The sequence below is a fragment of the Lutjanus erythropterus genome, chromosome 15 (genome assembly GCF_056507025.1).
Source record: "Lutjanus erythropterus isolate fLutEry1 chromosome 15, fLutEry1.hap2, whole genome shotgun sequence".
NCBI classification, from domain to species: domain Eukaryota; kingdom Metazoa; phylum Chordata; class Actinopteri; order Lutjaniformes; family Lutjanidae; genus Lutjanus; species Lutjanus erythropterus.
The window spans coordinates 28,312,174-28,338,432 of record NC_139331.1 but is presented as its reverse complement, the minus strand read 5'-3'; the positions used below and the strand labels follow the sequence as shown (position 1 = coordinate 28,338,432).

Here is a 26,259-nt window from a genome sequence, read left to right as displayed (position 1 = left end):
ATAAATTTGTGTAGCTGTTTTCACTGAGTTTGAGCTCCAAAACGATTTTTCTTCTTGTGACAAATACCCCCCAGGTACACTTCTTCATTTACAAACAAAGCAAATTTTGTTACAATTTTTGTTTTTGTGTTTCCTGAGCCTTTTCAGTAAAGCTGCTTTGATCACTCAGAACAGAGTGTGGTTTTATTCTCCCTGGAACAAGCTGAATTTGATTATACTGATTACAATAAATTTTACATATAAAATGCTTGATTTCTTGTGAAATAAAATGTAATTTAGTGCAATTCATGTCACTATACCCTCCCCTAGTCTTAAATCAAGGGATTAATAATGATCAGTCACAGCTTTATGTCTAAACCACTGAAATCTTCCTTACACAAATAAGGATAACACCTTCTGCTACAAAAATTCTTGAAAACAAAGTTCTTTCTTCCTTCTCCATGGTTCATATTCTGGCCTTACCTAACTAAAGTATTTCAAGATTCCCAGGTCTTAAAGTCAAGAGTCAAATCACATTCAAAAACACTTTATCTTTCTTTCTTTTTGCATTTTAACACACGTTAAAACATCATTAAATACAAAACAGTAGCTTTGGTCCTTTTAAATCTCAGAGTGTACAGGATGTTCAGCAGCATCTTTCACCAGCCGTTACCAGAAACAGACCCCCAGTCCTCACCGACATCAACGAACAATCCTTTTACAGTCACAAGAAGGAATGTGCCTTCCTCCTCCAAAATTCAGGATTAGCGTAGCAGACATCGATTCTTAATTCCTCCAAATGAAGCCCATTTTTGGACATTAGCAGAGGGATCAGTCATTCTTCTCTCGCTTCTCTCTGCGGGCCTTTCGCTTGAGCTGAAGGGTCTTCAGCTCAGTCATAGTGGAAAAGGTCCTGTACACCCACACCACCTGCAGATGTACAAAACAAACATTCACATGAACGAACCAGTGTTGAGAGGTGCCTAAAACATTTTATATGATGTGCCAGGGATGAGGATAAACAGCTTACCACAATGATGACTGTATTCAGCAGAAGAGGAATAGAATAGACTAAAGATATGAACATGCCCTTGGAATCAAAGTACTGGAAATTAGAAAATGACCTGCAAAAAATAATAAAGCTTTATTAGATTTTCTTAATTACAGTAGGAGTCCTGTTTTGGAACAACTTAAAGCGGCTACACACAACATTTATCACACAAAAGTACCAAAATAAAACACTGCTGAACAACGGCCTTACCTCCAGTTCATGGCTGCGAGCTCATTGAGATATTCAGCACTGTACACCAGGCCAACTGTAGAGAGACGTAACGTCAGTCATGTCAGAAAACAGATCTTATTGAACAAATCCAAATAATACAAGATTATCTGATACTGTTAAATGGTTTTGAGGTTCATCTGTTTTCTTTATTCTTTACTGGTAACACACACAGACACACCAATAAGTAGATGTAATTACTTGATTTTAGACATTGCCTGGTATAATAAAGATAGTTTTAAGGAGGAAAAAGCCATTAGCTTGACAGAACCCTGGTTTTAGTGGAAACCTATTGCTAAGGCACTGCCAAAACTTTGTATTTTCCAACAGCTTGTAATGCAGGGCGATACAATTAAAAGAATTTCAAGAAATTAAATATATAACCAAAGTAAGAGAGTTAACACATACTACTGTGCATAAAAGTGATTTACGTGCAAAACCAACATAGCAGTTTTTTGTTATTCCAGATCAAAGCGACACATTACACAGATTGTACAAACTAGGGCTCCAAGTACTTATTTCTGAAATCTGTCAGATAATCTGTCAATTATTTTCTACATCAATCAATTAGTTGTTTGGTCTATACATGTGTGCAAGCACTTATCCATATGTATCCATATATCTGTCATTACAGAAATACATTTATTCCATGTCTTTAAGTAATAGCTGTATGTATATAAATTTTATTCTTTTATATTTTTAATCTGTTTTTTACTTGATTTTTTCTTCCTGTACCTTTTGAGCTGTTATGGAGTGTGAATTTCCCCATTGTGGGATCATCAAAGTTTATCTCTGATCTATCTTATATCTTGTAAAACGGGGCAGAAAATGGTGAATTATGTTTAAAGATGACGTCCTCAAATGTCTTGTTCTGCCCGCAACTGAAATATATTCAGTCATAGAAGAGTAAATAAACAGAAAATATCCACGCTGGAAAGAGACTTTTGACTTTTTCTTCTTGAAAAATGACTCAAACCTATTACTCGATTATCAAAATCAAAATATACAAACATGTATGCTTTTTAAGGTGCTGCCTTTTAATAACCTGTACACAGCTTTTTATGTCATTTTAGAAATGCAAGATTTCTTTTTGTTTCAGCCAAAACAATTACCAAAAATTACCTGCTTCTCATGGCTGATACCAATAAGACAGCTGATCATTTCTAATTTTTGTATTTTAAAACTAAGTTCGTATAACCTGTAATTTATACAAACCTGAGGGTAAGAAAGACTAAGAAGAAGTATGCAAGGATGGATGTTTTAATATCCCATAACTCTGACCGAAACAAATTTAACCAACATCATTATTACAACAACAAAATAACTTTTAACTCGTGCATCCCTACTTTTTTCTCATGTATATACTTTTATGCTGTAAATAATTTTAAAATACTCCTGAGATGTTAAAATACAGGCATGTCACAGGAACCTGTATCAAGAAGTAGAAACTTAGTAGTTGACTGTTTTGTCGTAAGTCAGTCTTGTGACACATCAAAACTTTTACTTGCACATGTATGCAAGTATATAATTATCCAACAGCAGTTTTAATTAAGGCAAGTTATTGTAGTTTTATTGCTTTAATCACTTACCCATGAGCAGGAAGTGACATATCTGAGCTCTGTAATACCTGCAGGTCACCACAGTCAGACATAAACACACAACATGAAACACCAACAGCCCGATGAGCCAAGGCTCCGACCACTGGACCTATGAACAATAAAACACACACACACACACACACACACACACACACACACACACACGGGGCAGCTGTCATTTAAACTGATAATTGAACCGGAATATGAGTGGATAAAGTGCGTAGCTGGGATTGATTAAAGCCAATCGATCTATTAGCCGTGGTAGCTAACTCGTAGCCAGCTAACCCCTCGAGTCAGGAAATAAAATGTAACTTACAGACATGAGAAACGTCCATATCGATGTAATTCTTAAATTACTGAATCCATCGATGGGGATAGAGCTAATATTGTCAGCTTTCTGGACCGTCATCCTCACAAAATCTTGCTCTATGCTGTCTAATGTAAATAAGTCAAGACGACTACGGAAGGAAAAAAAAACTTCTGTCGCACTAGAATGACGTCACAAAAGCGACTGAGCGTCAAACGAGCCATTGAATTGCGAAACTCTCGCGAGATTTTGTACGCGCTTGTCTTGAATTTAATCTGCCTTTATTCTATAATAATATATTTATTTTCGCCTTTATTGTTCTTCCCTCATTTGTATAATTGTACCTTCCATTTACACTGTTTACACTCTCGTATGATAAAATGGAAATTTGTTTTTACAAGTCTTTTTTTTTTAATTTTTGAGAGAAAAGGTATGTGTTCTTGACTTTGCGTGACTGAGTTAAGGCAGATTATGGTCAGTATGGACCTAATGGCAAATAGTCGTTTATACAGGAAACATTAAAGACGTTAAATAAATAACTAAATAAATAATCAGAATAAAAAGGACAAAGTTTTGGTGCACAGTTTATTAACATTTATCACATGCCAACTCACAAATGTCATGACTTGCAAAACCTTTCAAACTGATCAAACACATGTACAAAATCACTAAAATCTTTTGGGCTACCTCTAAATGTTAGACTAGAATCCTCTTAAACCAGTTAGAAATACTCAGATCAGATCAGTGGTCCAGCTTGTTTCTTGTTGTGTGTGTTCACGTCCTTTCAGCCTCCTCATTTTCTGAGGGACTTCACGGATGATCACGTCACTGTTCAGTCTTTCTTACCTGTAAGAGGTATCCACCCTGATTCACTTTATCTGCAGCCACAGTAAATATTCCTGTCCTGCTGCAGGTGCCACATTCCCACATTATCCCTCTGCACACATGCAAACACCATCTTAATGCTCAATTAAAAAAAAAAACAAACAAACTAGCAAAAAAATTAAAAAATTCTCCAAGTGAAAAAGGCACAAGTTTTTCAGTGTCTAAACTAGGGGTTAAAAATATGCGATTTAGGATTAAGGATTACATATATACAGAAAGCAATTTCACAGGTGCTGTCTCTAATCTTATGGTCTTAACTGGATTAAAAAAAAAAACCCTCTTTGAATATGTGGGATCCCTAATTAATAAGTAGTTGGGCAGAATAACTTTGTGCAGGGAGAGTTGGTTAAAGGAACTTGATGATCATCTACAATTGTCTATCTTAACAATACAACACATTACACATTGTTTGTGCCAAAACCGAGTTTCAGTTTTAGATCTCCAAGAGAAAAGGTTTGGGCACCTCTGATTTAGATATTCAAAATAGTCCATGTTCCTTCACAAACAGCAGTAAACAGACATTAAATCAGCCTCTTTGAAGGATTAATTTAAACTTCTATTTAGTCCTGGAGTTGCTCTAATCCTCCCTCTTGCAATCATTTTAGTTTAATACAGAACAGACTGAATCTACGACTATTTTAAGATAAGTGCAACATAAAGTCTGGGACTAGGCTTAAACATTGTCAGTGAAACTGGCCCATAATGTTGGCAAAGACAGCTTTAATACGTGGTTACCTACAGCTTAATAATATATTTTGTTTACAAATTGTGAAAACAAATATAAAAATGTAATTTCAAATACACAGACGTTATGAACATATTAAAAGTCTTTGGTCCAGAGGTTTACTGGTATGTACAGTTCAGTTTTGAAACAAACTGCAGGAGGAACACGAGGCTCAGCTCAGCTCAGCTCGTGTTTCTTCCGGGGTGAAAGTCGGGGACAAAAGTTGCCGCCACTGTGATCGGAGTCGAGTAGCCGAGGGCAAAATTGTACAGACCGAGCATCAGACACTTCCAGGTGGCGCGAAGTGCTTTACCAACATTCTGAAAAACAAACACACAGACGCAGATTAATCATTAAATCTGTAGACTTTAACACCAATGTAATAAAGATAAATCAGTATGGATCAGGACTGAGTCAAACCTAATTCTTTCCTCTCACACAAAATCCAATACAAACAACTGATTCGACAGAATTAGGTTAAAACAATGTGGGAATTAAGAACTGATGAAATCAGTCAGAAGCTATTTGAAGAAGAAGAAGAAGAAAAAGATGTGGTGTTTTAGAACAATAGCACCACAGGAGGAGAGGTACAGTCTGCATGTGTCCCTAAAATATAAACAAAACGCCCCCTGAACACTATTGTCTGCTGTCCTCTCTGAACAGGAAAGGCCTGACCGGCTGAGGCGGATACAGGAAGTCAGATGTTTGAGAAAAAATGGAGAAAAAACATTCCTGCTTCCTCAGTGCAGTGTGTAAAAATGTAGTTTGATTTATTAATCGTAACGGTAACACTTTATAATCATTAATAAATGATAAATTAAAAGTTAATTACATTTTAGTTATTAGTAATTTTATTTATTTTCCCATTAACTAACAATTAAATGATTATTTACTGTTAGTTGTGCTATAATTGTTATTTTATCATTAGCTTGTGTCATATGAAATAAGGTCACACTTAATCTTACAGTACACTAATAAGACATAAGAAGCTTGACTCTCTCAAGTCAGACAAAAACTCGAAATAATCTCTTCTTTATTAGACAGTAATAGAGGGTAATTAGGGACACAAATCCTAAATCACTTGATCTTTTGGTCTAGATCTGGTTCACATAGGGTTTTTAAACGGGGAAATAGCAGACAAATGATTTTACTTTAGTTTACAGTTCTGTGGTAATGTGTCCCTAATTACCCTCTAATAAAGTCTAATAAGAGCATAATATGGCTTGTTACATAATATTAGTGAATGATAAAATTAAGTATGACTTAAAATAATTATTTTATCAATTATATATTGTATCATCATAAGTATGCAAACTAACAGCTCATTGTTGCACCCATGATGACATTTCCTATACTATACGTAAGTGTTTAATAATGATTAACACCTGTCTAACATTATCTAGATGGTCGCTACATTGCTGCAACTCATGTTTATAAACTTAACAGTTTCTGAATGAATAGTTATTAGAAATTATTATTACATGCATTTGTTAAATACTCACGTCTGATTGGTCAAAAGGTCTGTTATTTTTGTATAACAGGCTGTTGCTAATAACACAGTTGTCCTCCAGCATCAACAATGTAATAAAATATTTTTTAAATCCATAAAATGTTTGAACTTGAAATGAATGAACTTTGAGACTTCAAGTATTAATATTGGCCTGTCAGGATATTTTCACAGATTAATGTAGGCCATGACTGTCTGTAAACAAGAGTACCAGGTAACTGATTAACCTTTATTATAAACACACATAAGACACACGTACATATATATGTATGGTTGGGATCAGATTCCATACGACATGTCCTTGTAAATCATTGATAAAGCAAATCAAACAGTAAAAAGATGATGATTCTCTGCAGACTGGACATTTGTTCTTAATGAAAAGAAGATTGGATGTTGTGCAGATTATATTATAAAGGATGATTTGTAGAATAAAGGCAAATTTCATTATTTTTACTCAGCTGATTTGGTATTAACTTGCTGTTTTTTTTTTTTCATGAATCAAAAATGTTTAAGAATAATTTGAATGAGGCTGATTGATTGATGCCAGCTTTCACATTTCAACTTACCCCAAATCAAACTACAAGAAAAGACAAAAGTCAGATTAATTCAAGTGTTTTCATACACATACGCTGTATTTACAGGTTCATATTCACTTAGCATGAAACACTTCACACTAAATATTTACCAGTATCTACACTGTTTAAAGACTATATCCTGCTTGATCACTGTTGTTATTAAACTGCCTGCCACACGTGACATTTCCCAAACACGACCGACCAATAAAAGTCTGTTAATGTATAATATTAGTAAGTATGTCAGGTTACTGATAAGCTTATTGGAATGATGTTGTTTGAGGTCACAGTTTGTGAGCTATTTCCTTATCAATCACACGTGAGTAAAGAAATCTGCCCAGTAAACAGAGCACTGTTTTCAAAGGAACTTGTCTTATCTTTACAGAACCTTGAGAACCGAAAGGATCAGCTGTGAAATGCTTCACAATAAACAACAAAAAACAAATAAGAGGCAGAGGAAGAGACGTTAAATGCAGACATCCAGCTAAAAGCATAATGCAAAACAAAAGAAGGGACTATGTTACTTCAAGGCAACATTTACATTATCATTATTATCAAATAAAGCATGTTAAGCAATTAAATATTAAAATTTACTCATCTGTTATTGTGAATCCAATTTTTCAGATTGTAAAATGACAGAAAATATGTTTTCATTGTTGTGGAGAGATGATGGAGCTGAACAATGTGAGGAAGGCTGCAAAACAGGGATCCAACGTGACCTCCAGAGAGTCATGTGAGAAATTAAATCAAAGTATTGCACCATAGTTGAGGATGAAATGTGCCAATGCAAAAGGCCAAAAATGGGTTAGTGAGAGGCCACACTGTACCACAGAGAGCCAATGGGAGACAGTTCCAAGGTTTAGGAGCTACAACCTCACCGTCTCCAACATTTGCAACATGAGGCCTGTTGGAGGACTCGGTCAGAGGTTTGGCAGCAGCATTTTGGATCCCTTGAAAGAGGGGTGCTCAAACTTTTTTTTTTTCCTTCAGAGGGCCAAAACTGAAACTTAATTCTGGGTCACAGGCCAAAAGCAAATTCCTGTTGTATTGTAGTGTGTTGTTAAGATGTAAAACGGCACCAGGATCCCAAGTTCCCTGAACAGACTGACTTCCTCCACAAGTGTTACTCTTTCCATCATCCTCAGATTATAAACAATGATTTATATTGTAAATGTTTTTCACTTTATTGGATTTTTTCTTCACTACAAACGTCTCATGGTGGATCAACATGGCCAGCCCTGACTGAGAGGAAGTGGACAGCACACTGTGACCCCTTCAGTGTTTGTCAGGACGTTCTTCCGTCTCCTCTGCTGTGCATGTCATTTACACATATGATGCTTTAAAGCTCTTCAGTGAGATTAATCTCTGACTTTAATCTGAACGGCCCACCGTGAGCCAAGAAATCAGAGCAGTGATCCAAGATGAGCTGCTGCTGGTTACGGAAGAGAATACAGCTGCACTGTTAAGTTTAATTTACAAAAATGTGAACAAATTAGACAGTTTCTGACAGTTAATGCTGCCTTGATGGTGAATATTTTTTTCAAATATCAAATATCGTTTAACCAACTGGTCACTCGCGAATGTAACAACAGTTAAACCCATGGCGTCACTTTTCAAGAGAGCCATAAAAGTGTTTGTTTTGTGAATGTTAAATACTTCAAATACACTTGTTTTATGTATAAAGGCTGTGCATAGGTTGACAGTGGCGCTGGCAGCAGGGTCACCACTCAGCAGGACTGTGAAGGACCACATGGGTGCACCACAGTCGGACAAACTGTGCTCTCAGAAAAGAAAAGTAAATATTGGAATGACTCTTGCAATAAGGTTGCACCCTACATATCCTCCCTTTACGACCCTTCTCAAACACCGGCTTAAAGCAAACCAAAGTCACCTCTAATTTGACATGTTGCACATTGTATTTTGTCTTTTTTTTAAAACCTGTTTTGTATATTTTTATTTGCACATTGTTTTTTTTTTACCTATGGATTAAAATTAGCACTTCATGTGTTAAATCCAGCATGTTTACATCCTGTATTTTTATACTGATATTCATTAACATATTCATGTGCTGTTCCTATTAAATAACCAAATAGAGTAATATTTCTGTGATCATAGTTTCAAATTTTTTATCTTAACTGGGCCAGAAGGTGATCTAATTTAAATAAAACATTTAAACAGCATATTTGTGTACAGCTGTTCACAAATCACTGAAATGTCATCAGCCTAAAATCAAACTACTTCTTAACCAGAATAAGCACAAACTAAATGGGGATAATTATGTCATTCACAAAGAACTCAGAGTACAAAAACAGTCCTCATACTGAGCACATGACATTCTTCAGGGAGGAGGGTGTAGATAAGAATCTATTGGTAAAATTTGAGGCTGATTAAAGCCATGTTGAAAACAAAGAAAGAGACCAACCTTCCTGACTTTTTTGTACTGTTCTTTCTTCCTTTTCTTCTTCTCTTCTTTTGCCTTGGCTTGTGCCTCGTCCATCAGCGGCTCGTACCTCTCTGGGAGAAACGCGAAATGAATTTCTCTGTGGCACTTCTCATTTTTCTGTCCGCTGTTGTCCACGGCCGTCCGGCTGTCGGTGCGTCCGGAGTGATGCGGACCCTCCTGGTGATCCGTGCAGTCCACATGACGCTGATACTTTGCCGTTCCCGTGTTCAGAGTCTCTGCTGCTGATGGATTTCTGTCGGACAGCCTCAGTGGAAGAGATTTGGGCTTCATGTTGTCAGCTCGCCGCAGCTCTCGGGGATGTAGTAAAAAAAGAGTACCACTTTCCCTCAGGAGGTCAGGTATGTTGTCAACAGATGTTATTGTGCATGAGTGGAAGTGCATTCCAGTGGGCCGCCTTGTGTGCAGGATTTGGCACGGAGCCCTTAAAGGTGCAAATCCTTCCTCCTCACAAGACCGACCTTAATAAGTCTCAGAGTTGTTTCAGTGCAGATCCAAATCAAAATGACTTTTATCCAGTCAATAATGAGGAAAACATCAAGATTATGTGTTGTGCCAAATCACATTGTGGTAAAAAAAAAAGAAAACACCAACACGTCTTAACTTAATTTTTTTTGTTTAATGAATATTGAGGTTTTCAAGCCATTTAACAGTTATTTTGGTAATGGATATAAAAATATTTTCCCTCCCTGTACAGCGCCGATCAATATTAACAGTTCTTATGTCATTTTTATTGGTACTTGAATTCAGTGTTATTGTACAAAACATTTAACAAATTTAAATGAAACATTGAACATTTATTATTACTTTTGAACAGACAGAAGTAATCCTTCTCAAAAGTGAAGGTAAAGAGCAAAATGTGGCTGAACTTCTTACAACATGTTCCCAGCGAACGCCACATCCTCGTGTCTGACTGATGGAGGGTCTTGACACCGTCTAGTGGTCTCATACCTCAACGGATGTTAGATTACCAGCTGGAAACACTACTGGTTGTTGTCTTGACTTCTCTAAGAGTTGTTTTCTCCACGGTCTGGATCTTTGAGACGGAGGATGCGGATGAGTTCGGTCTCTGGAAGAGAACTGGAAGAAAGAAAAAAAAAAAGAAAAGAAGAATGCATAAGTGACATCAAACTTCAATACATATTTTCCATTTCAGTTTTCCAGACTTTTCCAGACCCTTTTTTAAAAAGCATATTTAAAATAATTACCTACACTACAAAATAATCCTTTTCTTGTATAATTTTCCCTCAAGACACTGAATAAATGTTAAATTATTGTTCCCCACATATATTTTAGTCTCTATTATAAATGAGAATGGAAAATACATAAAACAAATTTAAATAATTTAATTTTCACAGTGTGTGTGCAGCCTTGTTTATTCACCTTGTCCAGAGAAAGGATGATAAATGCAGCCATTCAGTGTGTTTTCCTTGCACAGAAAAGATAGACCTGTCATTTTACCTCGCAGAAATGGGAGTTCCTGCTCTACCGCTGCCTTGATCGGTTCGTTTCTTCATGTTATTGTGTGACTTTGGCGTTTAATGCGTTAGTTTTGGAACTGAACTAATGTTACTTGCTGCAGAGCGAGGCAGCGGTAGACTAGCTAGTCTTGTGCTGATTTTGTGAAAGGAGTCTGAACAATATAAAAGCTTCAGTTCCTTGACTGAGCTGGAGCAGAGCGGTTTTGTTGCACTTGTATGAGTGGGACAACTGATGTGAATTTTTTCTTACGATTGCTTCACAGAAATAACTGTAATTTCTGCAATAAATGTCTGCGCATAAGCACGCCCAATTCAAACCAAAAAACCCCTAGAATTACAGAATTCCACCAACAGCGCATCCCAGAAACAGTTCTCACTTCAAACACACACACCAAATCTCTTTTTGACAGATGATGCATCAAGCTGCACAACGTGGACGGAGCAGGCAGAAATTCAGACACAGAGACAGTAAGGGGAATCCAGTTTTCAAAATTGCAAGCAGCTGTGGGTGGGACAGATCACAACTGTGACATGCTCAGTGGAATCAATGGGTAATACTTTTTACATCGTACTATTATGTACATTACACCTTAAATTAGTTGCAAGGCAATTTGTGGATTTGGATTTCTGGTGGTTTTAAGTGGCTTGTGCTCTTTCCCAGAGAAACTAAGCAGCACACTAAAACCACAAGGCCTTTGCTCCTGAACAGATTACTTCATCACAGCTCATTTACTATGTGAATATACAGAAAACTAAGTCAATGAATCACATCTGGGTGGTCTGACTGCTTTGATTTACAAGTATACAAACAAAGATGTTGGATCAGTGAATACCTCATGCTCTGCGGGGTGAGGAAAATGAACTGCCTGTAGCGCTGACTAGCAGCCACCTTCAGCATCATGTCCATCGATATCCTCCTGTTCACCATGTCCTGATGGGATGAAACAAAAAAACAAGATGCATGTTATTGAGTATAAACTCCAAACCTCTCCCTCTAATGTCTGTCAAAAGCTATGAAACTTAGTTTGCAACTCAAGCAGTGTGCGTTCACAACCAGACAAACTTGCAGCATCAATAAAAAAACGTATCTTATTACCATGTAAACATCGAACTCGTCAAGACAGCGGAAAGGCGCCTCTGTGATGGCCCAAAGAGAGAGGACAAAGCAGACAGTTGAGAAGGAGCGCTCGCCTCCGGACAGGGAGCGCATGTCACTCAAGTCTTCCTTGTTCCCCTGACCTGGCTGCACCTACAGAGGAGTGGACGATAAATCAGTTCGGTGCAAGAAATCTTTGCTTAGCTTTGCTGAGCATTCAGAATTCAATGCGGATGCTGCTAAACTGTTTAGTCTTTCTTGTAATATCTTACAAACTGAACTCTGGAGCACGCGAGACACAGCAGGTGAAACGACAGTCCACAGGTGTTACACAAAGTGAAACCTCAGTGTAAAATTTTAAAGGGAAAATGAGGCTCAAGTTTAGTCTGACTGATGACAGAAAAGTTCTTCTTACAGAGATGGAGAGGGTTTCATTCTTGTGGTCAAAGGTCATGCTTCCAGTGTAGCGTCTCTGCGCCAGCATGCTGTCAAAGTAGTATTTACATCGAGCCGAGAGGAACCTAAGACACCAAGAGATGCAGAGAACAGAAAAATCAAAAATCAAAAGGGCAGGGAAGCAATGACAAATTAAGGAAAACAGGAGGACAAAAACCACAATCAACAGGTTTCTTTTTGATTTTGTTAACCCATTAGCTTGAAGGGAACTTTAATTAATAAAATGAAATGGTCATTTTACATTTTACAACACACCTCCTGAGGTCGGCGTAAGCCTGGAGTCTTTGGTTCATGACGCTGTCCAGACTTTTGATGAAGCTGTTGAGGTTCTTCATTTGCTGTGCCATGTTCTTGTAGCTCTCCAGAGCCTCGTGATACTGCCTGGATGTGAAAAAAGGTATGGACAAGAGGGAAAAGGTCAGGAGAGAGGAAGGTTTTAGATGTTTAAGTGTGAGATGATGACACGTTACATTACGGTCCGACTAACATACCTCACGACCTCCTCGCGGTCTCCCTGTTGTTCCTGCTGGGTCGTGATCTTGACCTTGAGACGGCTGATCTCACTGTCCAGGCTCTTTGGCGTCCGCCGTACCTCCACACGCTCGGGACAGATTTTGGCGGCTTTGGCCACAGATGTCTGAACGGCGGGGTGAAACAAATCGTCAATGTCTGAAACTCAGTTCAGTACGGTAATAATGAAGACGACAATACTGTTTCTCTGTATAGCAGACCTCAAGTTCCTCCTTCTTGTTTTGCAGGTTGACCTCAAGGCTGTTTATGTTGTGGAGGTGGGCGCTGCGTTTCTCGTCGTAGTGTTTCTTGTGATGTTTGCACTTCATCACCTCCTGATCAGTCTTACTCAGCTCCTCCTGTAGCAGGACAAAGCACAGTGGATGGTTGTCAGACCCAGGCTAGAAAAAGTAAGAGGTCTCACTCTGTGTCTATTTCCCCCTCTTTCCTCCCAGTATTCCACTATTTCCCTCTCTCTTTTCTGTGTCTTAGGCAAATTTCCCCTCTTTTTTTTCCAGTAATCTGTCATTTTCCCCTCTTCTCTCCCCAAATATTCCTCTATTTTACCATCTTTTTCCCAGTACTCTCCAACACCCCAATTTATTCACTGTATTCAAATATTTTCCCCTTTTACTCACACCAGTATTCCACTATTTTCCCCCTCGTTCCTCCAAGTATTCCACTCTCTTCCCCTCCTTTCTACAAGTAATCCACTATTGCCTCTCTTTTCTCCCAGTATTCCTCTATTTTTATCCCGTCTTCAGTGCCATACAGATATTCCATCTTCATGTTGGTTCAGTTAGGCTGGTTAAGTGAAGTGTGCAGAGTAAAAATAGTTTCTCCAGCTGCTCCCAGGTCTTTGAACAGCTTCCTCCTTTTAAGTGAGTAACTGTACCATAATGTGTAATGTATTTTTATTTGTGTCAAAACTGATGTCAGAAAATTGGCACAGAAAAAACATATAATCCCCAAATCTTATACCCAGCCTAGTCGTACGTTCTATGATTCAAATTTAACCCTAGATTTAGACCTAAACATAATTAGATAATAATGAAAGGCCAATATTATATAAAACAATAAAACAAACTTAAATGCTTCTTGGAGGAATGTATCAAATTGTCACTGGAGATAGAAATGTAATTAATTTACATTTATGGGAACAAAGCAAGGAGGTGCTAATGACAGGCTTTTACAGGAGCAGCTGTCGGAAACGTCTGCACCGACAACCTCTCTGAACTTTAAACAGCAAGGTGAGGCTAAAATGTGTCACTCTGTGCTCTGAATCCACTAGCATATACAACACAATCTACAGTTTTTACCTTTTTTGTGTCAGCCTCCTCAGCGATTGTGTTGATCTGGTCTTTGTGCTGCTTGTACTCCTGCTCTGCCTCGTCGTAGGAGGCCTTCAGCTCAGCCATCTCAGCACGAGCCTTGTTGAGCTCGGCATGCTTGGACGAGATCTTAGCAACAATCTCCTGAAGCTCTTCCTCCTGCGACAGAGCAATAACAGCTGTTGTCACTGTGCTCACTGACTGCAAAAATATTACAGACTTGAAAGTGAATTTTGGGGCCTTTAATTCAGTAAACATTTCTTTTTCTTTGCTATGTGGCGCTAATGAAAAGTACGACAATTTAATTTAAATCTGAATACTGTACTGCACTGATGTACTCTGTACAAACCAGGGGCATGAGGTCCTCTGACTGAGGCTCTTCCACATTTTTCAGGTCTGTCAGCTCCAGCTGTAGCTTTGTGGCCTTGTCCTGGAATTAAAAATTAAAAAAAAAAAAAAAAATAAAAAAAAAAATAATTTCAAGATCATAACAAAGCAGAAACTCCATTTTTGGCGCAGCAATTTCATCTATTTTTCCCCACCTGAAAACTCATCTATTTATTTTACATTTAAATGTAGAAATTAACTCTGATGGAAAGTATGGAAAATAGAGATGGAAAACCCGTTCAAACATTTTTTTTTTTATTTCACAGCATAGCTGTCGTGAGTAGCCATTTATTATTTAATATTATTTCATGAATTTGTCAAAAAACAGAAAGTTTAGCTTAGTTTATCCTTTACATGCCTGACAAATCTTGTTTTTGTAAAAATCTGATGGAGCTGATGGACATCAGGGACACAACTTAAAAAGGCTGACATTTTCATCCCAAAATAAATAAAGAAATAAAATTAATTAAATAAAAAAAATATGAAACATATTTCTACATATTTTTTATCAGCAGGTATTGTTAGTTTTCCAGTTTGAAGGCTTTTAACACATATTAATTGTTTGAAGTTGTGAATTCTTGTCAGGGACTCAGGTGTTTTCTGACACAGGGCAAGTTTAGACATAAAAAAGGTTGTTTTTTTTGTTGTTGGTTGGACATGATTTGTCCCAGTTCTCAAGAATGGGTGAAATATTGTGCAAAACATTCAGTGTGAGTTATTTGTGTCCCAGTTTGATACTCAGAAGGAATAAAGAATTATCACTAGATATAAAATAATTTCATGATATATATGCAATCAGAAAGAGATGAAGACTGATTTGTGAAAGGAAAAAGCGTTACTTTAGTCGTCTTCTGCTCTACGTGGGCTTTTCTCAGCAGTGTTTCGTTCTGTCTGATGTCGTCTTCCAACTTTCTCATCTGTTGCTGGTAGCGACCTGCCTGAGCTGTCTGGTTCTCTATCTCCCTCTGCAGGTGCCTGATAGAAAAGGGAGAAAACAAGTCATTTTCAAACACCAAGAGACACCAGGAAGTATCCAGGAGTGACTTTACTGACACTGGTTTGTCAGGTGAAATTAGTCTTAGTGCACATGCACACACACCTGATCTCCTCCTCAACGTCTCCTGAGAGGTAGTTGGCTCTGGTTTGTTCAGCAGTGTAACTACGGTTAGTGAAGATCTGATCTCCCTCCTTAGAGAAGGCCTGGGTGCAGTTCTTTGGAGGGTTTCTGCCCTGCATCACTCTCCGAGCCTCTGTGCGATTCTTCAAACGCAAAATAAAAAATCATGTCAACACTTCTGAACACTACAATGAGGTTGACAAGGTGTTTCTCCCTTTAAAGGAAGCACTTCCATTAGAATCTAAATGTGAACCCAGGTTATATGAGCTGTATTGTTCATTTGTTTTATTCATGTTTTATTGTATTACACCATATGTATTTATATATCTATATTATACTGCATCATATACAGGTACATCAGTCTGTGTAGATAGTTTACATCAGCTTCAAATAAATAACTATATATCTCATGTTCTTTATACTTTTATGTTCATGTGAGACACTTTACCTTGATGAGTAGAATGCTCTCTATACCCCTCTGATCAATCAGGCAGTTCGCCACAACTGGGTCCTCAATTTCCAGTTCTTGAAGCACGGAGTGGTATTCAGGATGATTCACCGCCCTGACGCAAAGACAAAACGAACCAAGACCGCTACTGATGAAAAGTCTCCAGATATGCATGGTTAAAAGTGATACTGCATACAAAATGTATCCTTAGACTGGGTTGCAACAAAAAAAGATTAATGCAATCTAAAATATGTGTTATACGTTTGGGGGTATTTTTGCCTTTATTAGATAAGACAGCTGAAGACATGACAGGAAAGCAGGAAGAAAGTGGGGTGGGGGGTGTTACACAGCAAAGGACTACAGGCTGGAATTGAACTGGAGCAGCTGCAGAGGACTGACGTGCACAAGCTATGCTATCAGAGTGCCTCTCTGGGATTAGTGCTAATCAACGGGGGAAACAAGATTAACAAACAGACAACAGCACAGTAAGGAAAAACACAGAGACTGCCTGGTGACTGACAGACTGTTTTAAATGGATCAACTAAAGAACACTTCATAAAACTAAACTGGTCCACCCTTTAACTTATTTTGCTCAATCCAACTCAAAAAGGCAACAATTTTAAAGGTTAAACCTCCTCAAGTGGGATCACATTTTAAACTGTAGTTTAAAGTTTCAGTGCAACAAAATTAAACTTAATCTGGGTTTAAAGTAAAAACTAACCTGACATGTAAATTCAATCCTTCTTATTTTAAGTTATTTTTGAAGTTTGGTGCAACTTAAGTTAAAGATAAGCCATGACTTCATCTGGTTTAAAAATGTTTTTTTTAAGTAATGTGTACTAACAAGTTAATCTAGCAAAATAAAAGCATGCAAAAAAAAAAGTGCTTATATGTGTGCTTAAAGCCTAATACCCTTTCCTTTCAGGCAAAGCACTTGTTAAGACAAACTTTTAACAAATGGTTTTGTCCTCACTTCTTTCTTGTGTCATGTACATGTGGGAGAAAACTGCTGGTGATGATGGCAGGTCTACGGCCGCCTGGGAACACTCTGGCCATGAGGGACTGCAGCACCCTCTCATCCTCGTGATTATCGCAAGTGAAGGCCTGCAGCTGGCCTTTAAGGCATACTTCTACAGCCAGGGCCAGCTCTGGGTCCTTCAGGCTAATAAGGTAACCTGTGAAACGGAAACATGAGAAGAGAAGGCAAGTGCATTTTTTTGTCACAGATGTCACCTTTTGGCACCTCCCATAATAGAAAATGTGATTATCACAGCGGTAAACACGACCCTGTTATAACTTTTTTGGAACATGTTGCAGACATCAAATGCAGAATGAGTGAATATTTTCAAAGAACAATAAAGTTAATCAGTTTGAACATTTAGTATCTCTTCTTTGTACTGTATTCCACTGAATACAATTTGAAAATGATTTGCAAATCAGTGCATTCTGTTTTTGTATACATTATACACAATTTGTGATTCAAAGGGCTGAGAAAGGAGTCAAAGCCAGGAGTATTTTCACTTATGCACAACTTGGCACCAAGTCTTACCCAGAGGTCCTCGAGGTCTGTGTTTGAAGCGGCCTTTTTTGTCAGCTTCCTGGATGGCGTTGAGGAGTGCAGGCATGTGCTCTCCAAAGCGCCGCAGACGATTGGACCGACTGCTCTCCATCGTCTGCAGGTTCCTTCTGTTGGCGTCAATGGACCTCTGGAGCACCTCCTGCTCTCTCCTGAGGACAGAGGGACACAGCGGTTTTTTATTATGGTAGCAGCTGTTACTGTTTCTGTTATTCCAATGCGCTCTATCCTGTATCAGTTTCACAACTCACCGTCAGGCACAGTGTAAGGGGGCTCTTTAGCTCCCCCATGCGTGATTAATTTATCTTTGGTGTCCAATATTTGTTCCTACCTCATCTTTCCTTTCTCCTCTTTGGCGCCGTTGCAGGCGTGCTGAAACTGGTCAATCTGCTGGCCCAGGGTGGAGATCCGGTGCCTCAGGTTTTCCAGGTCAGACTGTATCTGCTCTATACGCTTCATCCTCGCCTGACTCTCCACTCCCGTTGTCTGACTGATGCTAGGGGGGATGAGCGAAGGACAAGAAGCACAGAATGAAAAATGTGTTTCAAGTTGAATGCAGCACAGAAGACACGACAACAACATGTCATACCTCAGCTTGAGATCATCTATCCTGGAGGACAGCTGGGCCTTGTCCTTTTCCAGGTCCCTCAGGTTAGCCTTGCATCTGTGGACTGTGACCTAGCTCACACATATCATTGAAGGATAGACACACTGGTTAGTTACAAAACAAGCATCACAATGATAACAGCAATTCAATATGGATGCTTCTACAAAACCTATGTTAGAAAAAATGACCATCCACGAGAAGAACAGCTGTTTCTTCATAGTTGTTCTTAATGGCCGCCACTGAAGAGGGAGATTTTTATTTAGATAATTTTATTTTTGATGTTCCACTTTGTGGTTGTGGGTTTTGTCCACAGGTGGCGTCAAAATAAACACAATACGAAAGTTCTTTGTAGAAGCTTTAAATGTGCAATAAAAATATTTTGTCTCTGAAATCAACACATAATCCTGATCTCAACGTTGATCAACATAATCTTGATCATTATTTTGGCCATAATCGTGCAGCCACACCTTACATATTACATTATATACTACTTCCATATTCATAACTACCTAATTTGCTGGCAGACCCGAAAACCTTATTGCTATGGAAACCATTCAGCACCATAAACAAACCCTCATACAACATCATATCTGAGGTAACTTAAGAGAAGGTCACATCACATGTTTGCATTCCCTCTGCCGACAGTTACAACCTAAAATCACTTCTAACACTCTTCCTCACAGCCTGGCTAACGTGTTGTCTGAACACACTGACCTCGCTGGACTTTAAAACGGCATTTCGTTTCTGGACCTCGGCCTTGTGCTTGGCACACGTCGTCTGGAGCTCCAGGAGTTGGTGCGTGATCCCATCCAACTGTTCCTGGGTCTGCTTTTGCTTCCTCTCAGCCTCGTCCACCTTATTCTGCACGATTACATGTAAACAGATCAAAGGAATTAAAGGTTAGACAACTGAAGAGGGTGTCTTTCAGTTACTAATAATTATTGGTTATATTACAGAACACATGTATAAACCTTAAAAAAAGAAAAGCTAAAGTTCACTGGTTATAACTCCTGATGCTGAGAATACATCAAGTTATAACGTGTTTTATACTCTTGATTTTATGGTGAATACTGTCTCACCTTCCATTCCTCCACCTTCTCATCATATTTCTGTGTCGCACGTTTGTCTGACTGCAGCTTCTCCTTCATCGGCTCCATCTCCTTCTCCACCTCAGCCACCTGAAACATAAAGTCAGAGTCAATAATATTTAGATAAATTATCTTTTTACACACTTCACAAACACTTTCATTTATCAGATTCATCATGTTAGGTTATACATTTTTACAGAAATATAATAAAGTACGTAAAGAAGCAAAAAAGCAAAAACCAACAACATCCACAAACAGATTACAAAAACAAAACAATCAAACAAACAAAAATAAAACCTATGCATCATAGTGTATTTAAGCATACACAGGACAGACCACCTGCAGAGATACGAGTTCATCATCGTTCCAGACCAGGTGATCTATTCAAACAGTTCCTGGTTCCGTAAAATCTCTTAATGTAGGTGTGGAGGGTGCATCTGATTTTTTTTCCCCAGCTTGATGTAAATGATCTCACCAAAGCCCACGCCATTTGTTTCTGCAGCTCCTCCAGTTTGGTGTGCATTTCATCAAGTGACGCCAGGCTCTTGTAACGGTCCTCTTTCTCCAGGTACTTCCGCTTCAAGTCTTTCAAGCACTGCAACATAATAATAATAATAATAAGCATGGTTAGGATATAGGAGGAACTCTTTACTGGTTAACCCTGTTAGCAACAATGTGAAACACTTTATCTACAGTGAAGCCTTAAAATTGTTTTACAGTATATTATGATCCTGCATCAATATGGTTAAACCTGCAATAACTTTTTAAGCCACTTTGGGGCAGCAGAAACAAGTTGTGAACACAGCAATTTCATTCAGCAGATGCCTTTATCCAAAGCAACACGACATGGTGATCTTGTTAACAGACAGCTGCTTTTTAGCACCTCAAACTGTTACAAATGAACACTGTCTTTCATTTGGAGTCAAGTTTCTGGTCTCGACTGTGGTCTCCATCAGCTCCTGAGGGAAATCTCTGGTTCTTAAGCTGCTAAATGTTGACAGTGCTCGTCATTTAATGTTTGGTGCCGAACAAGTATTGCACAGTGAGTTTTTATAGTGTATTATTTTTCAAATGAAAACACCATCTGCTTTAGCTGAAAACAACACTATCAGAGCGGTGAGAGTGAACAAAAACAAAGAGCTGAAACTTGAGATAAAGCTCAGTAAAGCCAATTGTACATATTGTTAATGTGTGTGGTTTTATTCTCCCTTGCAACTATTTTTTTACTTGCTCCTGCAATGCAAAAACCACCTAAAACATTGCTGCATGCTTGATGTTTTTGCAGAAAGCCTGCAAAATCCCAGAGGACTGATTAATGTAAAATATCAGTTAAAGCCACTTTAAATACAAACATGTTAGACAGACTAATTCTTACTTCACTATGTTGTTCAACTTTATCCTCCGTGACATTTTTGGTGGTTTGGATGTAGACAAAGTCCTCTCTCATCTGCTCCAGTTGGGTAGCTTTCATAAAAAACTGCAGGAGGAATGAAAACAAAACAATAATAAATAAATTAAGAAAAATCAATGTGTCACCAACAAAACCTTTTTCAGTCAAAAAACAAGATAAAGGCTTCTCATTTAAAAAACAAATTACCTTGTATTTGTCCCCCTCTCCTTTGGAGTGTAGGAAGTATTTGCTCATTTCTTGAGTAAGAACCGATACAGGATTGTTGACCTTTGGGTGAAAAGGTTCATTCCCTTATATTATATATTATATTATTATTACTTTATATTATATTTTACTGCATAAGATTTGCACATACCTGTATATTAAAATTGTCCAAAATAGACACAAGCTCTTCCTTTTTGCTTGAGACAATGTGACCTATAAGAGAACAAATACATTAATCAATAATGCTCAGTATTATTCAAGCATTTCCAAACTGATGCTGCAAAATTAATACCTTCCTATTTTCCCCCTGTGACTTGCTGCGACTGTGATTATCATTGTATAATCATACAATAACTGATGAATCTGCAAATTCGTTTTGGATCAATCAACTAATCCTTTGATCTATAAACAGATCAATCAACAGAAACAGGTGATTTTTTTTTTTTTAGAAATGAAGATGACAGGAGTCAAATTACTTTACTTTTAGTTTGACAGTTCACAATTCAAAGATTATCACTTTACTATAACATTACGACATGGATAAGCAGCAAATTCTAGCATTTTTCGATGAACTCAAGTTTTTATTTAGTTTTATGATATGTTGTTGTATTCAGTTTACCATATATTTACCTCAATATTCCCATCTCTTATTTTCATAAAAGTCATTTTTGGGATGGGTGTTGCAAATTAGCACTCTTAAATTCTGGAAGCACCAAAGTATTGATGAACGCCACAAAGGTTCTGAAACTGTTTGCACGCACCATTTAAGATGAACGATTTATGCATAAGGTCAACTGCTTATAAAACTTTTAAATATGTTCTATTGTTTTAGTAGCACAATGTAGCAGTGGTCTCTAATCTATAACTCCTCACAGTCTTTACCTGATTTGCTCTTCAGTTTATAAGTTCTCAACCCCTCGCGTGTTATTCTCAGGTCTACAATGATGGCCGAACCGTACACTTCAGGTTTGTAAGCATCCCTTCCTTTGTTACGCAGGGTGATCGACACATCCGCTGAACTGTGGAGACAGTAACACGTTACATTTACTGTGAGTCAAGTGATACAACTTTTAACAGAAGTTACCTTGGTGAGAGGTCCTTTAAGGGAACTACAAATTGTCTTCAAAGAACATGACAAAAAAAAACAATGTACATCTCACATGATGTGGTGCGAGGTTTACCTTTCACCCTCTTTCACAAAACCCCTGAGGGATGATCCTCTGTTTGTGGCTTGTGCGTTCCCACCCAAGGCAACTATGAGAGCGGTCAGGACGGCGCTCTTTCCACCTGTCGCACAAGCAGGATGTACACAGAGAAAACAAATTAAAGCCTGACTTATGTTTACATGCATACATAGTTTTGGTTTAAGCCATTACACAGCTCCAACATCATCATTCATCATAAATGCACTTTCACAACTTAAAACTACAGACTTGATAAGTCAAGCAGTGATGATGATGATGGCCACAGAGAAGCATGTCTTAAACACACAGTATGAAGAAAATAATATTGCACAAAAAGAAAAGCAAAATCCACTACCACAAAACCAGTGTCTGAGTATTTATAGTTGATCAGTGTGGACTCGATGAAACCAAAGTCGCACTGACTAATTAGTAGGGGTGTCACAATTCAGACGGCACTGAAAACAGCGACAGAAGTGACATTGTACCGCGTCGCACCACCAGACTTTCATAAAGTGCAAGTGTAGAATAAGTTTGGGTTTTATAAGAAAGATGAGAAACGCTGCTGCAAATCATTAATGCAAAACGTGTCTGACAGCAGAGAACAGAGCCACGAGTCTGACCCACAGAGACGTCATGTCACTGTGAGATCAGGTAACACTTCACTGTTCCTCCACACTGATCAAAACCACAGCACTCTCCATATGAAACAAAGCAGAATATCATCTTACTGCAAAAATACTATTTGAAACAATTTTAAAGTTTGTTCCCAGATTCTCATTTAGGCTACAGTATCTCATTTACACATGAGACTCATAAGATGTTAACACCACTGTAATGTCTCCTTCTCTCTGTCTCTACTGTTACTACATTTAGTTAAACTATCAGGATTTTTTTTGCCACTAATAGCACTCTACAAAATGTGACACTCATAGAATCAAAATGTAAAGATCCACACATTGCATTGCCTTGTATTGCATCATATTGTATCGTATTGTGACAGAGCTGAATCGATCACTATTTAAAAATTTATAAGATATATTGTATCGTTGAAAATATATTGAAATATGTATCGATTCAAACTAATTGGTTCAGTGTATCTCTTATAGCCTCGCTAACATGAGTCTAGGATGAATGTAAAATCATGCCATATCAAATCAATGCTTATTAATCTGAGATTTAATGACATTAAACAATTACAAAAGTACTACCATAATATTGTGAGGGAAGAAAGTAACTAGAGAAACATTTTTCTATGCAAGCACTTTATCAGTTTGATCAGTCCACACTGTATCTTACATCCACGTTCCATTTAGTCATAGCTGTTTGCCCCTTTTAAATTCTTACCTTTGTGATCACTTTTATCTCACTAAAATTCAGCTTGGATTCTTTTGGTTAACTTCTTCACCTATTATTGCTAATGATTAAGAAAAATAAGTGGTGTAAATGTTTTTTTTTTTGTTGTTCTGCAGTGGGGCATGCCCCAAGAAGTTTGAGAACAACTAGTTTAAGGCAAATTTAGAGCACCAATTGTCATATTAACAGGCAGAGTCCCTCAGTAAGCCTGGTTTCCAAAGATCTGAGTACTTTATTGAATTGTGTATTTGGAGAATCATGACACTCCGGTATTCATTATTCTTGCAGTGCTTGTACGTTCATCAGATAATCTTATTCTTGCAGTTTTTACCTTTCAACCACATACATTTGCACCCCCAATGGCACATACAGTACAAGTACTTTACTACTCTGACAGCTCCCTGTAGAATAGTGTAGACTCTATACTGACTCTAGACGCTATACTGCAGTGATTTTTATTCTTATGTCTATGTGTCTGTGTGTGTGGTTAGGAAGCGACACTCACTTCCATTGTTGCCAACAACGAAGTTGACGTTGGAGCCAAAAGTGAAGGGTCCGAGGAGAGAGTGGCACATGAAGTTCTTCAGTGTGATGCTCTCCACTATTCCTGCATCACTCACCACCTCACTGACAGACTGAAACTAAACACAAATTATTTATGTCATTTCTCACCACTACATGCAACAGTATACACTGTATGATACAAATGTAGCACATCATGGGATGTTGTTATGATAAAGGTTTAAATTCAAAACTTACAGTGAGAGGAAATAAAAACATAACATAAAATATTTAACACATGTTGCATGTTTTTAATAATATGCATCAAGATGATATGTGGTGATGCAGAAATGGCAGTAAAAATTAGGGCTGCGCTATACGGTAAAAGAAAGCTGTAGTGCAAATATTTTCACAGAATTTGTGATTGTGATGTGTGCTATGATTTTCACTGACAAAAAATAAAACTAGTAAGTTCATGATGATGTGACAAGTACTGGAGTCTGTGCCAACCAAGCAATTACAATTGTTTTCTCACATCTGGAGAACAAGCTTTTTAGGCAATACTTCAATATATATATACATTTCCTTTCTCTAATAATTGCGATTTGGTTCAGGTTCTGTGATTTGGACATTGCAGTTGGCCACATAGCAATTTCGGTAATTTTTCAATTAATTTTGCAGCCCTTGTAAGAATGATCAGGAATGATCATTTATGCACAAATTAACCATCCCCAAGATATAATAATAATAATAATAATAATAATAATAATAATAATAAGGCTTATTGTGAATTGGGAAATTATGGTCTGTCATTTTTAAAAAGTGGGACACCAGACAGAAAATTTGGGAGACACTGATCTAGGGAGTTTCTTAGCTTTTTCCAAAAATCCCAGAGAATCAGCTATGAATAACAGATACAGTTTCTCTGCAGGAACAAAAACTACAGAGTTGTAGTTTGCAGCATGGCAGTGACAGTACAAACCTGTCTCCTGAGTAGATCATTTTCCTGGTCACCATCATTTACATCTGCATCTTCCTCTTCATCTTCTTCTGACTCCACCGCAGGTCTGACCTTTTTGTGGGGCTTGTCACTGACGGAATTGCTTTTCCTTTTAGACATCTTGGGCACCGGACCTACTTTTTTGGGGAAACTGAAACTGAAAGACAGCAGAACACACCACTGTTCCGAGCACAGAGTAAAGCTCCAACTTTAACTTTAAACAGTGACGCTAACGTTAGTTCTCCGGCTAAAACTATTAGCTATTTGTTGGATTTCTTAGTTCGGGTAAGGTTATTATCTGTTTACAGACTAGTGGCCGCAGGTTAAACAACAACAGTAAAAACAATAACGTTAGCAACTGACATTAGCCACGTTACAAAACTAGCTTAGCCGGCTAACTAACGCTAAAAGCTAAACAGATCGTTACAACTATCTTCCCAGACAGGACCAGTGTGTGTTGTTTTTAGCTGTAAGTCGTTATAAGTAATTGTAAGGACATGTGAGACGTGTTATGGAGTCAGTACGTACCTAGTTGGCGGTAGCAGCCGCGCACAACACACACAGCTGATGAGGAGGACCACCAGACCAGAGCACTTATCGAATTCGCGCTCACTGTTCTCCTGGAAATCTCGCGAGGATACACGAGGTCATGCGGGTTTTTTTTTTTTTTTTTGTTGTGTTTTTTTTTCTGTGCCCTGCAGCTGTAGCTCTTTGCTCCACAAGTTGTAGGCTACAACTGATCCTAATGCACATACATAGAAATTATAAAATAAATAAAGCTTTTTGTTGTTTTTATTTTCATTCATTCTGAGGGTAGCATTTAATATGAAAGTGCCATGCAGAATTTGAATTTACATAGCTCATCTATTCAATAGAGTAACTGCATAAACATTCCGTGCACTTCTTTCCCTTCACATATTGTTGAGAAATAAAGTGAAATAACCGTGAATAAATAACTACAAATAAATAATACATATAGTCATATTTTCGAATAAGAACACTGTTATGCCAATGCCTTGAAACAGAATTTAAACCACATAATAAAAATCAGGAATAGATTATAAGCAGAAGAAGAAGAAGAAAAAAAGACAATTCTAACCTCCATATACACTTCCTTTGATCATATTTTTTGCAAATATCAGTGTAAAATAAATGAGTATAAAGTCCAACGTTTACCTCTGAAATGTGGTGCACTCA

The 26,259-nt window shown here is 37.8% G+C and overlaps 3 protein-coding genes across 4 annotated transcripts; all 3 read right to left on the bottom strand.

Annotated features, from left to right (window-relative positions):
- Window positions 1–510: 510 nt before the first annotated feature.
- tmem18 (transmembrane protein 18) lies at window positions 511–3,335 on the bottom strand. Its single transcript, XM_084737412.1, has 5 exons — window positions 3,173–3,335; window positions 2,848–2,965; window positions 1,241–1,295; window positions 1,010–1,103; window positions 511–909 (listed from the first exon to the last, which is right to left on the bottom strand). Exons 1-5 carry the CDS (start codon window positions 3,263–3,265, stop codon window positions 811–813), a joined length of 459 nt encoding a protein of 152 aa, XP_084593538.1. The 5' UTR covers window positions 3,266–3,335; the 3' UTR covers window positions 511–810.
- A 1,374-nt stretch (window positions 3,336–4,709) lies between these two features.
- Window positions 4,710–9,737, bottom strand: LOC146314574 (required for drug-induced death protein 1-like). 2 transcript variants are annotated; one of them, XM_084737176.1, is made up of 3 exons: window positions 9,274–9,737; window positions 6,846–6,856; window positions 4,710–5,092 (listed from the first exon to the last, which is right to left on the bottom strand). In XM_084737176.1, the coding sequence occupies exons 1-3, from the start codon at window positions 9,694–9,696 to the stop codon at window positions 5,053–5,055; spliced, it is 474 nt and encodes a 157-aa protein (XP_084593302.1). In that variant the 5' UTR covers window positions 9,697–9,737; the 3' UTR covers window positions 4,710–5,052. The 2 variants fall into 2 exon arrangements, with proteins under 2 accessions (XP_084593302.1, XP_084593301.1); XM_084737175.1 differs by lacking the exon at window positions 6,846–6,856 and having other exon boundaries at window positions 9,274–9,704.
- A 168-nt stretch (window positions 9,738–9,905) lies between these two features.
- On the bottom strand, window positions 9,906–25,560 carry LOC146314573 (structural maintenance of chromosomes protein 6). Its single transcript, XM_084737174.1, has 26 exons — window positions 25,045–25,560; window positions 24,067–24,202; window positions 22,206–22,311; window positions 21,907–22,043; window positions 21,176–21,237; window positions 21,007–21,087; window positions 20,785–20,886; window positions 19,885–20,004; window positions 19,401–19,499; window positions 19,036–19,182; window positions 18,304–18,392; window positions 18,046–18,210; window positions 17,688–17,866; window positions 17,112–17,313; window positions 16,139–16,253; window positions 15,673–15,833; window positions 15,413–15,548; window positions 14,536–14,616; window positions 14,175–14,345; window positions 13,077–13,214; window positions 12,837–12,982; window positions 12,601–12,726; window positions 12,305–12,410; window positions 11,890–12,042; window positions 11,627–11,724; window positions 9,906–10,392 (listed from the first exon to the last, which is right to left on the bottom strand). Exons 1-26 carry the CDS (start codon window positions 25,180–25,182, stop codon window positions 10,320–10,322), a joined length of 3,267 nt encoding a protein of 1,088 aa, XP_084593300.1. The 5' UTR covers window positions 25,183–25,560; the 3' UTR covers window positions 9,906–10,319.
- Between the last annotated feature and the right edge of the window lie 699 nt (window positions 25,561–26,259).

Coding starts and splice junctions, on each gene's coding strand:
- LOC146314573 (XM_084737174.1), bottom strand. CDS start 25,182: ATGTCTAAAAGGAAAAGCAATTCCGTCAGTGACAAGCCCCACAAAAAG. Junction 24,203..25,044: donor ATGATCTACTCAGGAGACAG/GTTTGTACTGTC, acceptor ATTTGTGTTTAG/TTTCAGTCTGTCAGTGAGGT. Junction 14,617..15,412: donor TAGAGCAGAAGACGACTAAA/GTAACGCTTTTT, acceptor TTTTAATTCCAG/GACAAGGCCACAAAGCTACA.
- LOC146314574 (XM_084737175.1), bottom strand. CDS start 9,696: ATGCACTTCCACTCATGCACAATAACATCTGTTGACAACATACCTGAC. Junction 5,093..9,273: donor AGTACAAAAAAGTCAGGAAG/GTTGGTCTCTTT, acceptor TTTGTTTTTCAG/AATGTTGGTAAAGCACTTCG.
- tmem18 (XM_084737412.1), bottom strand. CDS start 3,265: ATGACGGTCCAGAAAGCTGACAATATTAGCTCTATCCCCATCGATGGA. Junction 2,966..3,172: donor TATGGACGTTTCTCATGTCT/GTAAGTTACATT, acceptor TATTGTTCATAG/GTCCAGTGGTCGGAGCCTTG. Junction 1,104..1,240: donor CTCGCAGCCATGAACTGGAG/GTAAGGCCGTTG, acceptor TATTTTTTGCAG/GTCATTTTCTAATTTCCAGT.